The sequence below is a fragment of the Mastigoproctus giganteus genome, chromosome 7 (assembly GCF_048544385.1).
Source record: "Mastigoproctus giganteus isolate SK-2022 chromosome 7, ASM4854438v1, whole genome shotgun sequence".
NCBI classification, from domain to species: domain Eukaryota; kingdom Metazoa; phylum Arthropoda; class Arachnida; order Uropygi; family Thelyphonidae; genus Mastigoproctus; species Mastigoproctus giganteus.
Window position 1 is genome coordinate 18989320 of NC_143581.1, and position 16126 is coordinate 19005445.

General features: G+C 40.0%; 1 protein-coding gene across 1 annotated transcript in view; it reads left to right on the top strand.

The window, feature by feature from the left end:
- Nucleotides 1–2512: 2512 nt before the first annotated feature.
- Nucleotides 2513–16126, top strand: part of LOC150082610 (thyrotropin-releasing hormone receptor-like) — a 62511-nt gene continuing 48897 nt past the window's right edge. Inside the window, exon 1 of the mRNA XM_090377545.1 lies at nt 2513–3677. Coding sequence (XP_090233671.1) covers nt 2811–3677 — 867 coding nt within the window. The 5' untranslated portion in view covers nt 2513–2810. The remainder of the gene's footprint in view (nt 3678–16126) is intronic.

The window sequence follows — 16126 nt, forward strand, 5'->3', positions numbered from 1 at the left end:
TTGACTAATAAAATAAAATAAAATAAAATAAATAATAAATTAATAATAATAAATAATAAATTAATAATAATAAATAATACATTAATAACAATAACTAATAAATTATATAATAAACTAATAGTTTATTAATAATTTATTATAATAGTTAATATAATAAACTAATAGTTATTATAATAATAACTAATAAATAAATAAATAAAATAAAATAAATAAATAATACATAGACTAATAAAATAAAATAAAATATATAATAAATAGACTTATAAATAAAGTAAAATGAATAAATAAATAAGAAATAGACTAATAAATAAATAAATAATAATAAATTAATAAATCTAAGTAATAAATAACTAATTTTATAAATCCCTCCATTATTTTAATGTTTTAGAAAACGAAACGTGTTAATTTTCAAAAGAAGCAACAGCACAGAAGTTTATGTTTTACATAATTTGTGTGAGGGAGTTACTCCACTATTTGATTTCAATCGTTAAATCCGAAAATAGCAACCATTTTGCATATTCAAATGAATTTATCTCGTCTTCCAACTACTACCATTACCTTATAACTGCCAAAATGTGTCATCTCTAATTACAAACTCGAGAATGTTGTTGAATAAACTGGCAAAGGTCAGCGTGGTCTCGGTATACTCCAATGGATAATTACGCTCGCGAATCAACCTCCCACATTTTAAGTAACTTTGCTGACAGCGACTGAGAACTCCCAAGAAAGGTTTAGCAATACGAAACTCACTAAATTGTTCTGTGGGCGTCATTTCCAGAGGGATATTGAAAGACACCTCTGGAACACATTCCCGGAATTCCTGGTATTGTCTTCTTCAAAATCTCAAAGCGAACCGTTCCTCCAATATCCGTAACAGTTTTAAATATCGAATCTATTCGAAGAATACTCTACACACGATATCGAATCCTACACCAGTGGATGCTCTCGGGCTTCCCCATCATTTGTGGTTGCCTAGTTACCGATGATGCATGGTCGAAGGATGAAACAGTTAACGATCAATAGCTTAGCGTTTTCTCCTTTAGCTAAACAAAACAGAACTCAATACATCACCACCGGAAGTTTAAAAAGTACCATAAATGGAAAAAGTGAAATATTCTAAAACAGATCTATGGCACGTACTGGAAGGTCTCGTTACACAAGAAGTTTTTCTCCATTGCTCTAATTACTCCATCCAAACACGAGGATGTCTTCGATGTCCTCAGGGGACCGCCCACATTTTCCTCTTGTCTGCTTTGCCGTAAAAGGATCGCTAACCCATGACATTCTGACACCACTCTTTGATAAATGTCCACTGAGCTCTTTCATGAGAACAGATGCTCATGAATGCTTTCTAATCTTCATTCTCTCTCTCTCTCTCTCTCTCGAAGATCTAGATGTAGTCGAAGGAATAATGGAGTACCGATGTTTATAGATCTTTAGCGCGCTCCCTTTTTTTAGGTGGAGATAACATTTGATGGCAAACCCCAATCAGAACATCGCAATGGCAGAGTGCTGCCACCTGCCGGAACTTCATTCTGCCATCTGGTGATCTTTTTGTTGCTTTAAGACCCAGTTGGGTTTCTTTTATTTATTATTATAAATTGTTACGTATTAAATTATTCAAGTTGTAGTTTTATATTATTTATTAAAGAACGCCTTTTCTTTTATTCTTTAATTGTAATCATAAAACGATTGTAAACATAAAAGTTTAGAGTAAGCTTTGAGATATTTTCGCTCTGTTTGTTACAAACGTTTGTGCCAGTTGGCTCGGTTTGCGTGTCTCTAATCCAACCTTTTATGCTCAGTTGAGCAAGTTGAATGGGCGAAGCCTGGAAGATGAAATGGAGTGTCATAGACGCTGTCGGAAGTCGCGTTTATCAATAAAAAAAAATGTAAAGAAAGAAGGATTTCGTAATAACAAACAAAGCCTTAAATGTTCTCTCTTTCAATAAGTAATGGTACAGAGATGGTTAATCTGAGCGCATCAAATGACTCCGTTGAGATCCTTTGAAGCAATTTCGCCTAATCAAAGTAACCATCTCTTAAAAGCAATCCAATGCCCAGAAAAACACATTGAATTCCATCTGTAGATAAATCCACAATACACTACACGCATGCGTGAGTATTTTCGCTACATTTAACTCCTCTACAATAGCTGGGCATTGGTCCGATTTAATAACAAAAATATATGTCAACTGCAGGAGTTCTACAATCTTTTTTTAGTTCTTCCCTCTCTCTTTAATATTCCATCGATCAATTGCGCTGTGAGAAAGGCAACCCCTTTTAAACCCTTTTGGGTCAGCAGTCCTATCGTGACCAGTAAGCGAAATTAAAATCAAAATTACGCACCAGTTAAGACCCCCCCTTTTTCTCCCGTGAGAATAATCTCAGAACCCAACTGCGTCTCTCTGGTTGTCATAGCAACCCGCGCGCGCAGATTCTGTAGGGAGCCCCGGCGAAATAATATCAGTCGGTGTCGCTTCCCGGTTTCACTCGGCGCTAAGCTTCCGACAGGGCAACATTGGTGAACCTAGGTCTACTCCATCCCCTCCAAAAACAAAAACTGATTAGTTCCCTCAAGGGACTTGCCGAGTCTGAGTATTTTTGAAGATCAACGCCCACTCCGTGTTTTGTTTAAGTTATTTACAAGGAACTGTGGGAATGACAAGGAAGAGATCGTTTAGGATAGCTCCAGATGACTCGTCCATCAGCAGGTAAATTATTATCTCCTGTTTTTCCGCATTTAGTTGATAAAATGAAACCCAAGGATTAGTTAGGGGATCATGAAGCAGATTTGAAAACATTGAATCATGACTAGCACTACCCTGATACCTCCTGGTATTATGGACTATGACTGGGGATGTTTCTTCCGGAACATCTCCTACGAATCGGAGTACATCAACTTCACAAGTTGTCCCTACAGTGAAAATACCGATGACTTAGGAGGAGGACCAGAATATCGGGATCCTTCGTACTACTCTCTGAACTATCGCATTGTTGGCACTATTTTCCAAGGTATCATTTTGATGGTCGGCGTCCTGGGCAACATCATGGTGGTCATTGTGGTAACCCAAACTCAAACCATGCACACTCCAACCAACTGTTATCTGGTGAGTCTGTCCATCTCCGATTTCATGACGTTAATCGCATCGGTGCCCAATGAGATCTTGGCCTATTACTTACTAGGAGACGAATGGATATGGGGTAGGGTCGGTTGTGCACTCTTCATATTTCTTCAGTATTTGGGGATCAATGCGTCCTCTTTATCCATAACTGCGTTCACTGTGGAGAGATACATTGCCATCTGTCATCCTATGAAAGCTCAAATAGTTTGTACGGTTACTCGGGCTAAGAAAATCATCATCGGTGTTTGGGTCTTTGCCTGTGGCTACTGTGCACCATGGCTGTTTTTAACTCAAACCAAACCTCTCTATTACAAAGGTCAAGACGATATTGAAACTTGTACTTTTGCCCTCTCTAGGGAACACTATTTGGGTTACTTCTTTGCTGATTTTGTACTCTTTTACGTTTTGCCACTTCTCCTGTCTTGTGTATTGTACGGACTAATTGCCAGAGTACTTTTTTCCCGGGATATCAAGAGTCAAAGAAAACCCAATGGGACTATTTGCATGGCTGATTCTAAAAAGTCTGTCAATGGAGTTAACGCAAGAGCACAGGTGAGTGAAGTCTTTTTTTTTGTCAAAAAATTGCGAATATTTGTTTTTTATGACAATATGGTTATTCAGAATACTTTGAAAATATTAATGTTCAATATTATTGTAATTTCAATGTCAATGTTCAATCAACCATAAAAAGCTTTCTAATATTAAAATCTTTGGAGATATGCCATGAACTCTAACCTGTAGTCCAGCAGGTTTACAATTTGCTGGACCTTATTTCTAATAGCCATGGTCACCTCCCAGAAGTGATCGTGGACTAGTTCATTCCGCACGCCAAAGGGAGAGCTGTTTAAATACTGGCCACGTTCATCACGAGTTGCCTTGAGTACTAAAACATTTATTAGTTCCTTATTGAAATGAAACTGAGCGCTATCCTTCCTCACAACGATTGGCTGGAGCCTTTATGCAGAAATTAACTTTTAAATATGGAACATGGCGTATTGAGAGATGGTAATCGGGGTAATTACCCCTAATGCAGTGGACCATTTAGATAGGACTACAGTTGTCCTGCAGTCACGGCATGGATTTGTTAAGGGGTTGTCTTGTCTGACCAATCTGTTTAGATACTGTGATGCAGTAAAAAAGGAACTGGATGCAAAAATAGTTTTGATATCATATACTTGGATTTCGAGAAAGATTTTGATACTGTTGCACATGGAAGACTTCTATACAAACTGAAGAATACGGCATCCTCCGGAAACTCAGGTTTTTCGTCCAGCAAAACAGGAAAATCGACTAGAGAACACACGCAGTTCACGAACATAATACACTAGGGCAGATTAATGAATATTCCTGGTGACCCTAATGGGACGTTAATGGGTAGCAGTAACCCCAGAGTAACATACCAACTGTGCGATACTGAGTCCATCTGAGTGGAGAATGGAAAAAACCTGGGAGTAATTGTGCAGCCAGATATGAAGTTCTCTGAGCAGTGCTGCCACAAAAGCTCATGGAGTTTTGTCAATGACATACAGGAATTTTGCTGCAGGGCTAAGGAGGTGATTATCCCATTGTGCAAGGCAATGGTTAAATCGCATCTTAAATACTGCATACAGGTCTGGAAGCCTTATTTAAGAAGGGTGTAGAGCTCCTGTAACGAGCGAATAGATGGGTAACGAGATTGGTGAGGGTAAAAGATGGGTGGTCTGTTACCCTCATCAATCGTCAGTTTTCAGTTCTGCAAATTGCAGTGTCTAGACACTGCGTACCTGCGTGGTGATTTGATTGAGGTGTTTAAGACTTTGAATGAATTGAGAAACTCAGTGCTGATGGGATTCTTCCTCACATAAGGGAACATAAATTGGAATTTAGGAAGATTGGCCTCATACAATGGGATAATCACGTCCTGATCCTTACTAGCAAAATTCATGAGCTGTCCTGGCAGCCTGTCTGCACTGTCAGAGAACTTCACATCTGAGTGAACATTTAGCCCCAGGACTTTTTCATTTTACAGTATCCTGAATGCAGTACCACACAGTTGGTACGTTTCTCTTGGGTTACTGCTACCCACATGAAGTACTTTGCATTTGTCAATGTTAAACTTCAGTTGCCACCTCTCAGCCCATCTCCCTAACTTTTTAGATGCTGTTGCAGTAGCATGCCGTCATTCCTGTCATTAACAACCCGGCCAATATTTGTATCATCTGCAGACATTAAGCTTGATATGCCTTCATCAATATCATTGATAATTATGCAAAACTACAATGGGCCCAACACCGAACCCTGGGGGTCTCCACTAATAACATTAGTTCACGAACAACAGTGTCCAGTCCATTGATTACCACCCTCTGTCTCCTCCCACTTAACCATCCTTTTATCCATTGTAGCAACTTACCCTTAATACCATTTTGCTCCAATTTATACAGTAGTCTTCAATGCACAACAGTGTCAAAATCTTTCCTGAAATCCAAGTATATGATATCAAAATTATCTTTTTTTTTCCTATAGTTCCTTTCTTACTGTACCGAATCAAACTGGTCAGACAAGGCTTCCCCTTGACAAACCCAAGCTGTCTTAACTATAACTGCAGCCTTTCTAGATGGTCCTGCAGTGCTTCCTTAATCAGTGACTCCATTATTTTCCCTGGAACAGAAGTTAAACTAATAGGTCTGTAATTACTTGTGTCGCCCTTTGATCCTCCTTTGTGAACTGGAGATGTATTTGCAGTTCTTCAGTCCGCAGGGAACACCCAAGGAATTCAACGATGCTCTCATAATTATGGCTAAGGATTTGCTTGCTTCCTTCGCTGGATCCCTTAATATAATTAAGGGAGCCAGCGAAGTCTTTGCATCCTTTGCCAAAGATGTCTTGTAATCTGCCCAACCCACAAGTTTCAGTCAATGTCTGGGAAGTTAGAATCCCAAATTACAAGACATTCTGATTTAGTGGCCCACACTACTTCCCTGTACAGTTGTTATCAGTCGAAAATGACGCGAAGTATGATCACAGGAGATTAGGGATTGAAGTAATATTGAGAAATGATGAAGCTTACCAACTATTCGGATGGTTCTCCTTCTACGTAGTCTCTTTGATACAGCGTACACCAATGACTATGCTTTTGCAATTTCTGGAAGATTGCTGGTAGACTTCTTTTGGAATTGCCAATAGGGAAACAAAGGAAATCACATGGAGCTGAATGTGGTAAGTGTGGCAGATGGACGACAACGTTGATGGAGTGCTTTGAAAAACAAATCTTCTCAAGGATCACAAGAGACCTTGTACAGTGAACGGTACATTGCATGTACAGGATGTACTGGAATACAGTGCCACTTCCATTATATAACTAAACTTAATAAGTAGAGTTTAAATCATAATCGATATATCAAAACACGTCGGTGTCTAGCCATCCAACTGAATGGTCTTTTATTTCTCAAACTATATCTAGCTTTATTGAGAGAAGTAGACGATCACAACTGGCATGTTCCATTGTGTTTAGATGTCTGGTAAGGAGGTTCACTGTCCTACCAAACGTTTTGGAACACTTGTATTTATACAGGAATCAATACCGTGGTGTATGGCTTGAAAAGGTCCGTCTTGGCCTTATCCTAAACCAGTTTGTTTCATCCCAAGGCTGTTCGGTTGAGTTGAGATCGTCTTTCTGTACTGTCTAGTGGATCGTTCCGATATTATTCTCTTCATACAACCCATTCACAATCCTTACTGAATTAAGAAATGTTTTAAACAGTAATCTTTGGGGATGTTGTCTGATGGACAGCATGCCCAAAACAGGGTTAAAAATGTGCAGGAAATTGCTGACAATTCAAACAAGCAGAATGATTCTTGGCAAAGAACTTGAGGAGCTTTAAAGAAGTTTAATCGTCAGACACCATAGAATCTGTCATCGGGTACAACAGTCTTTAAACTTCCCAATCAGTCAATCCAATTTAACATCTGTAGGGTGAAATGAACTTGAGATGATGAATTAGTGCAAGACTAAGATGCCTTTTAGTTAGTGGAGCTCAAGAATGCTTTAAATGAGGGGCAGAAGACCATGAATGACAATACTATCACCTTTGATCAAGTGTCATCCACAGTTCATTGATGCAGCCATTATGCAAAATTTTGAGCAGCACGCCATTAATTTTTTTGAATAAATGCGCTTTGTTATTAACCAAGAGTGACCTGTTATTTTTGGTGGAGGAGTGTACTTTGTCACCTTTTCTGCCTCATTGCAAATAATCCTTCAATTGTAGATTCAGTCGGAAAACTTTTAATCAATATAAATTAAAATTTATATATTTGGTTTCTAAGAGATTTATATTTTCTTTCTTCCTTCTTTATTTCGTCTTTCTTTCTATCTGTTTGGAACTTCTAACATTTGTATTCATCCAAAGTGCATCAGATTTCTCAATAAGAAATATTTCAAAGTTTCTTTCGTGTCTTGAGACAAGTTTTTCAAGATCACGACATATTAATTAATGTGGTTGAGTTTTTCTTTTTTGTATAGCTTTCCAATATTTTTTAATCTTTGAAGAATCCAATTTCCAATTGTTTTTTCCTCCTCTTGTACTCAAGCACCGAGGTCTTCATTCTCCTCTCTAGAGATACCTAAATTACCCGGCTCTAGATGACATTTTTATCTTTCTTCTCTCCTTTTTGTTTCATTACTGCTTCTGGATTTTCTATTTATTTTTACGAATACTTTTAAATTTTCAGATATGTGACTCTATTTCATTCGAATAACTTTTCTTCAACCTCCACGCAAATCTTGAGCTAAATTTGAAAAACTGATTAGGCAATCAAGGACAAGAGAATTATTGTGTCCCCGAGACGGATTCTGTAATCCTGTTATCCTTTGAGAGGTTAACAGGACAATCACGAAGCGATCTATACCATTTCAGTTCATTCCAGTTACAGCAATTTCTGTTGTTCAGAAAGATGCAGTCCACAAAGTTCTTGGAACTTACTTTAATGGTGGGAAGCAGCACAGTTGGTAGGATCGCTGTCCTCTCCACATTGGGTGGAAAAGACCCGTGTTCAAGTCCCATTGGACGGAAGGAATTTTTAGGGCCTTTAGCACAACGTAGCCCAGTTAGTCGGTCTCAGATGAGTGTAGCGTATTTTTTTCTCCCAGATTGTTTTATTCAGCAAACAACAGATCAACCATAGAACACATGCAATGGTTGCAGACTTAGTAGGTGGAGGTGCAGAATTCTCCCCGCAATTTTTCATCCAAATATTTTCATGACATAACCTGGTTCCTTTGGTACTTATCCAAAAACAGGCAAACCTAACTGGGGTCTTCATTACTTTGGGTTAATTGCTCATCAAGGAACAAAATGGCTTCAACATCTACTTGTGGTTTGATAATTCATATTTGTTATGCGTCAAGAAAAAAACTGCTTCCACGACAAGGGGAGTCTTGAATCGACACTGGACTTCTTGAGGATGAACCCTAACGAAAGAAACTGGGACATTTCAAAATCATTCTCTTTGGATTTCTGTATAAGCTCTGAAACACATAAAACAAAAACTGCTAAGAAGTCTTTCGAAATTTTATATAAGAGTGCACGATGGCAACAGAAAATCTTCTTTTTTGGTGAAGTCAGAAACGTATGTAATGTAGCTGGAGGAGAAGCTATTTCAAGCTCAGAGATGTATGGATAAAATATTGGGAAACAACGTTGAAGCACTTAAAGGAAATTAAATCGTCAGATTATTTTTGTCTGACGATCTTGTATACGAACTTCAGCGATAAGGACCTGTTGGGCATGTTATCTCCTGAGGTTCCCTCAAGTAAGATGTTTATCAAGTTCTGTATTCTCTAACTGCCATGGGATGGAAATATTTCCATTATAATAAGTTCCACTTGATACTCTAAATGGAGTATCTATTACGCTGGTAATAAAAAGAAAGAAGACGTTAGATAAGGTTTCTAAAGATAAGACCTGCCTGGACTGGTTCCTTTTTAGTACTGAAGTAACATTTCACCTTTCTGATTGACTTACCATGTTGCTGTATGGGAAAGAAAACGGCGCATGCGTACTGCTCTACCATTACTATCAGGGCTCCCCTCCAGATGGGAAAACAGGTCCTATTCAACATGTCACAGAACCTGCTATAAATATGCACAGTAAGCTTCGAACAGACAATTGCAAAAATGGGCATGCAAGATGACGTTCAACAGAATTGATCACCTCAACAAATACTAGAGGCCGATTTACATGGTGTAAGGAGCGCGAATCCTGGACTGTAGAGCAGTGGAAAAAGAATCCTATGGACAGAAGAGTCGAGGTTCGCACTCTACCAGTCTAATGGTAGTTCCTGGGTGTGGCGAATGCCAGGGGAACAGTTTCTTCCTGATTGTATCCTCCCAACAATGAAGTTTGGTGGAGGCAGTGTCATGATATGGGGATCCTTTCATGGTTTGGCTTCAGCCCATTAGTCGTTATCAACAAAACAATGAATGCTGTGCAATATCAGGACAGCCTGGACAATTATGCACCTCCAACATTATGGCAATACTTCTGGAAAGGTCCATATCTGTATCAGCAAGACAACGCGCTTTGCCAGAGTGGTTTGTGGACATGGGTGAGGAAAAGTTGGATTGGCCAGTCCAGAGTGGTGATCTGAACCCAATCGAGCATCTTTTGGATGTATTGGATGGTCGAGTACGTGCACACCGAGATCACCCAAAGAACGAGGCCGAACTGGTAGCTGCGGTAAAGGCCGAGTGGAGGGACATATCACGTGACATTTATGAAAAGCTGGTTGAGAGTATGCCGCGAAGATTGAAGGCCACCATAAAAGCAAAAGGTTTCAGCACAAAATATTAAATGACATAATAAAAGCTCTTTTTTGTGTAAAGCCAGATGTCTGGATATTAATGGTACTGCAATTTATACTACACTACACGACAAAATTAACAGGACGAAATGTTTTTCATGAATTATTGTGACTCGTGTCACCATAGGCAAATATTTGATATAATAGGCATCCTGACATGAAATTTTCGAATATCCAATAGAAATCGTTCTACCACCTTACAGAACTGCACATTAGGCATTACGAATTGTAGTGTCGGCACTATGAAAGCAGTTTCAGAAGACAGGAACCATTACCAGAAGAGTTGAGCAATGTGGGCCGAGGGCTACGCCAACCAGAACAAACTCTGGCTCTAATAGCAAGACAGCCCCCTACGATCTCCTGCCATCAACTGTCTCTTGAGGTTGCAGCGGCCACTAGCGAAAAATTTCCAACCGAACTGTGTTAAGAAGGCTCAATTCAAGTGGACATCATGCAAGGAAGCCAGTGGTTTGTATTCCATTAACCCGAAACCACGACACAGCTCGTCAACTGTTGCTATGAATGTGTGACTGGGAATCCTGACAAATGGGGTACCGTTTTGTTTTCTGTTAAGTCCGGTTTTGGCCTACAAACAGATTCTAGACGGTATTTCACCTGGAGACAGCGAGGAATGCGTTACCATCCCTCCAACATCAGAGAAAGGAACACTTACGATGGAGACAGTGTTCTCGTGTTGGACGGAATAATGACTAAAAGCCTCACCTTTCTTCATGTTTTTGATGGGGGTTTCGTAACCGCGCAGAAGTGTCGAGAACAGATCCTCGAACCTTATGCGAGACATTTTAGGGATTCGTTCAGCCCAGATGTGTAGGACAATGCCACTGCACATAGAGCTCAAGTGGTGGAGGAATATCTTGAAATTGGAGATATCCAACGACTGCCGTGGCCAGCCCAATCACAGACATAAATCCGAGAGATGTGTGAGATACCGTTGGACGTCGCATAGCGCGCTGATAGCCAACTCCTCGGTCACTTGGTAAGCTGAGGTCTGCACTGGTGGAAGAAAGGGCTTTGTTGCTACAGAACGTTATAGACACCCTTATATTGAGCATGGTTCACCGCTGTCAAGCCTGCTTAGCGGTTGGAGGGATCATACCGTAATGTGATCTATGTAATGTAACCTTTTTGGTAATTCTTATACAACTCCTACGTCACACACACATCTGGCCCATTTGTAGTGATATTGTTCTTCACAAAGATACGAGGCGGAGTTGAACAAACGTTCTAGGTGCCGCTCTTACATATACACATGTCCATAGCCCTGGTGGGTAGGGTCGCCGTCCTTCCTACATTGGGTGGAAAAGACCTCAGTTCGAATCCCGTCGATGACAGGTGGAATTTTTATCGGCCTTTTTTCGGTCTCAGGAGAGGGTAGCGTGGTTTTGTTCTCCCGGAACTCGGTTTTTTTTCTTCCAGAAAACAGAAAATCGACCACAGAACACATGCAATTTATAGACAACCTACACTGAGCAATATGGATTTAGCTGCCGATGCGCCTAAAATCCAATAACAACAACCCCTATAGTTCCTGTCAACACTACCCCTTCTCTTCCATCATGCAGTATGATTGATGACTTTTGAGGTTATGATGAACGTCGTGGTGAGATCCAATATTCCTTACATTTCGAGGGAACAGCTCTAAAACAGTGTTCGCAGGCCGGCCGCTAGTTAGTACACCGGACTGAATCTATTGGTAACTCTCTAGGAGGCTTCCGGATCAGCTAGTGTATAATCTTGCTACCTCTACTCTGCCAGATAGTGATTGGAGGGAGTTCGAGTAGTGGGTATGCGGGGGTCATTGTCGAGGCCACGTTATGTCAAGGATCTGGATACATTCTTACCATGTGTACCATGTCCAAAAAATTCATTACTTCATACAGCATGTCCCACCCACTTTTTCTTACTATTGAATACACCATGAATTGTCAAACTAATAGAGCAAGCTTATCTGTGAAAAGATCTAAACCTCCCAAGCGCTTCCTAATTCATTTCACAAATATACGTGGTCTCAATTCTAATCTCAACGATGTCCATTTCCACTTGCAGTCTTCCAAACCCCATGTACTTTTTCTGACAGAATCTCAGTTATCGGTTGATTCAACTACTGCTCATCTCAGATGCCCAAATTATTTGCTGTATGATTCCTTTCGCCCCAAAGGTGGTACTTGTGCATATGTCCGTTCTGATATTCCCTGTCAGAGACTTGGCAATTTGGAATCTCCTCTCTTTGATCTTCTCTGGCTTAAAATCTCTCTACCTCATTGTGTCAAATTCATCTGTTGTCTCTACCGTTTTCCCAACTCCACTAATCACTTGGAGCTCTTTGACTTCCTCTCTTTGCAACTTGACTTTCTGAGGTAATTTTCCTTGGTGATTTTAATGTTCACAACTTCAGCTGGCTTCCGTTGTCCAGTCACACCGACCCAGCTGGTCGAGATGCTGAGGCTTTTGCAATTACTAATGACCTTGCACAGATTGTTCATTTACCTACAAGAATACCGGACAATCCTAACCATACAGCCAATACGCTTGATCTTTTTCTCACAAACAACCCTTCTAAGTACACGGTCGAAGTGAGTGGTCCTTTAGGCACCTCAGATCACAATTTGGTGATTGTCTCTTCTCCAATGGAGTCTTTATCTCATGGAAATTCCCCCAACATCGTCTTGTTTGGCATTAGAAGAATGCAAAATGGGATGACCTGCGAGATTTTTTTTCTTCTTTTCCATGGTCGGATTACTGTTTCAAAACTTCTGATGTCAACGTTTGCTCAGTGAAATTATTCTTGCAGGAAGTCTGCGGGGTAGCACAGTGGTATCGTCACCGTCCTCCCCACACCGGGTGGAAAAGGCCTGGGTTCGAATCCCGTCGATGACGCGAGGAACTTTAATGGGCTTTTTTCACTCCGTGGCTCAGTTAGTTTGTCTCAGTTGTAGATAGCAAGGTTTTTCTCCCCAGTAGCTGGGGTTTTTTCGTCCAGCAAAACAGGCAAATCAACCATAGAACATACGCAATTTACAGACACAAATACGGGTTAATGTATTTAATTACGGGCAACCCTAAAATAATAATAATAATAATAATAATAATATTCTTGCAGGAATGGAATCCTTTATCCCACACTCCACTTTAAAATCTCGTCCTTTATCTAAACCTTGGTTTTCCAATAAATGTGCTAAGGCTGTTCAAGAGCTACCATTAGGCAAATAGCAAGTTTTCTACTCTTAATCTGTTCAAAACCTAGTTTCGACTGATTAATAACTGCTTTACAATTGTTGCGAGGTTTGGTGTAGGCAGAAAATGAATAGAATGTTGCATATCGTAATTGGCTTGTTTCTAATTCTTCAGTTTCATTTTCTGCCTACACCAAACCTCGCAACAATTGTAAAGCAGTTATTAATCAGTCCAAACTAGATTTTGAACAGATTAAAAGTAGAAAACTTGCTATTTGCCTAATGGTAACCGAGCATTCTGGTCTCTTGCCAAAGCTATTGGCCGCAACCTTTGCCCATCTCTCCTCCCACCTCTGTCCAAACCTGATGGTTCTGTTGTCACTTCAGTTAAGGATAAAGCTGAACTTCTAGCATCCCATTCCATTTTTCTTCCAACTCATGTATTAATGAACTTGGTAAAACACCTCCCACCATTCCCAACACACTCCATTCAATGCCTCCTGTGGTCTTCCGTCAAAAGGATGTCAGATGGATTTTGACGAATCTTGATGCTAAGAAAGCTCCAGGTCCCGATGGTATTTCTCCACTTTTTCTCAAAACCTGTGCTCCTGAACTTACTCCTATTCTTTGCCGCCTTTTTTCACTTTCTTATTCCAAAGGTGTTTTTCCTTCTGCTTGGAAATTTGCTCATATCCAGCCAGTTCCTAAAAAGGGTGACAAATCCCTCCCATCCAATTATCGTCCCATTGCATCACTTCTACTCTTTCTAAAGTAATGGAGAAATCAATTAACCGCCAACTCTTAAACTACCCAGAAACCTGCCTTTTCAATCGTGTTTGGCATAAAGGCCTTCTAAACAAGCTTCCATCTTATGGTTTTCCAATTGTTTTTTTATTGGTTATCCAGTTTTCTCTCTGATTGCTCACTGAGGGTGATGGATGGTGGATGGCTCTTTGTCTTCTCCACTAATGCTGGCGTCCCAACGAGGTTCAGTTCTTTCCCCCACTCTTTTCCTCTTGTATATCAATGACTTTCTTCCATTGACTGGAAATCCTATCCATAGGTTTACCGATGATAGCACATTGCATTCCACTTTCCACTTTGAAAAACCTTGCCCTGGTCAATCGGTATCAACTTCTCGAATATTCGCTACCAATTCCTTAAATGCCGATCTTCAGGTAATTCTCCAGTGGGGCAAAGACAACTTATTTGATTTCAACCCTTCTAAAACAGTCTTGTCTTATATCTCGCAAAAAGTGACACTCCGATTTCTAGGCAAAAGGATATATCTCTTTTGGGGATTACCCTGACTTCTAATCTCTCTTGGCACAAGCACATTACAAATATTGCTTCCTCTGCATCTAAAAAAACTTGGTTTTCTCTTTCGCTCTCGGCGTTACGTTTCTTCCAAACAGCTGCTCACTCTGTATAAATCGCAAATCCGTCCTGCCTTGGAATATTGTTCCCACATCTGGGGTGGTGCCCCCAAAACCTCTCTCAGGCTTCTTGATTCCATTCAGAAGAGGGCAGTTAGGTGAATTAATGACTCATCTCTAACAGAGTCTCTCCACTCGCTTTCTCATAGATGTATTGTTTCTGCTGCATGCCTCTTCTACAGATACTTCCATGGGCACTGTTCTTCTGAATTGGCTTCTATAATTCCCGCTCTCTCTTTCAAAACAGTCCGAACACGAGCCGCCACCAGCCAACATCCATTTACTGTCCAACTTCAAACCCACAGAACCAACTTTTCATCTTCCTCATTTATTCATTCAACTGCCGTTTTCTGGAACAACCTTCATTCATACGTATTTCCTGAAAATTACAATCTACAGAAGTTCAAGTCCAATGTCAACAAATATCTTCTTTCGTCTTCTCGACCTCCAACCCAAGCACGGTACTAAGTACTATAGGTTCTAATACCTCTCGTGTTTGAAGTTCACATAAAAAAAAAAAAAAACTTTCTCTTTCCCTTTTCCTTTCTTTTCCATTTCTTTTCTTTTTCTCTCCTCTGGTTCTTGCAGTGTATTATCCCGCCTCGGGATTGAATCAGAGTAAAATGCAAAAACTCAGCATACCGTAACTCTTATCACAGGTGTTTCCATTATTTTATCCACCCACATAGAGGCCATACCACGTAGACTGGACTGATAGCTGAAGACTGCTTGTTATGTTAATAGTAACAAATTTTTAAAATGGTTCTTTTTATTTACATTTCTTGATGGTGCCTATTCTCCATTGACTCTATGTCCTGGTAGAATCTCTCCAAATGCTCTTAATTAACAGTTTTGGTATGAAGAAACCCAGGTGGGAGTGTAAGTAATGGAGCCCGGTTGACCTTTGACTTTTGCCTCACATTAGACAAATTCAGAAACACAAATTGTATATGCTTGAAGGTGTCACCCTGAGGATCCAATCTTTTAAAGATTTACGATGTTATGTGAACCGGGCTGTAACTGAATTCTGGCAAACCATTCTCTTCTATAGTGCTGATCTCTGTCTTGCTGTCCCAGAGACAGAGAAAGCAAGGGAACTTACTGAAAACACGCAAACATCATGCGAACCCAGAAGAAACCTCAGAACCTTGCAAAACCAGAGACATCCCATTTATACTAGTCATATTTGATCTTCTCTACACGTGTTTCACATTTCCATTGGCATCCTTGATATGAAAAGAGTGCAATATAAATGGATGGATATTCGTATATCTCCATCGTGAAGTAACACAGCTGTCAAACTTTTACTTCAACTGTCTACGGACACTCTGCTGACCCAATCCTTCAAATAACCTTTCTTCCAAGGTCAATTTAGGCAATCCTAGCTCAACTGATCATTTTCTTTGTTGCCGATGTAAGGAGCGTGCCGATCTCAAATTATAATTAATAGATGAAATTTGTACAGCTGCTATTTACCTAGGCATTGACCACTAGATGTCTGAAGAAGCTCGTAGGGATCTGCAGCCCTGCT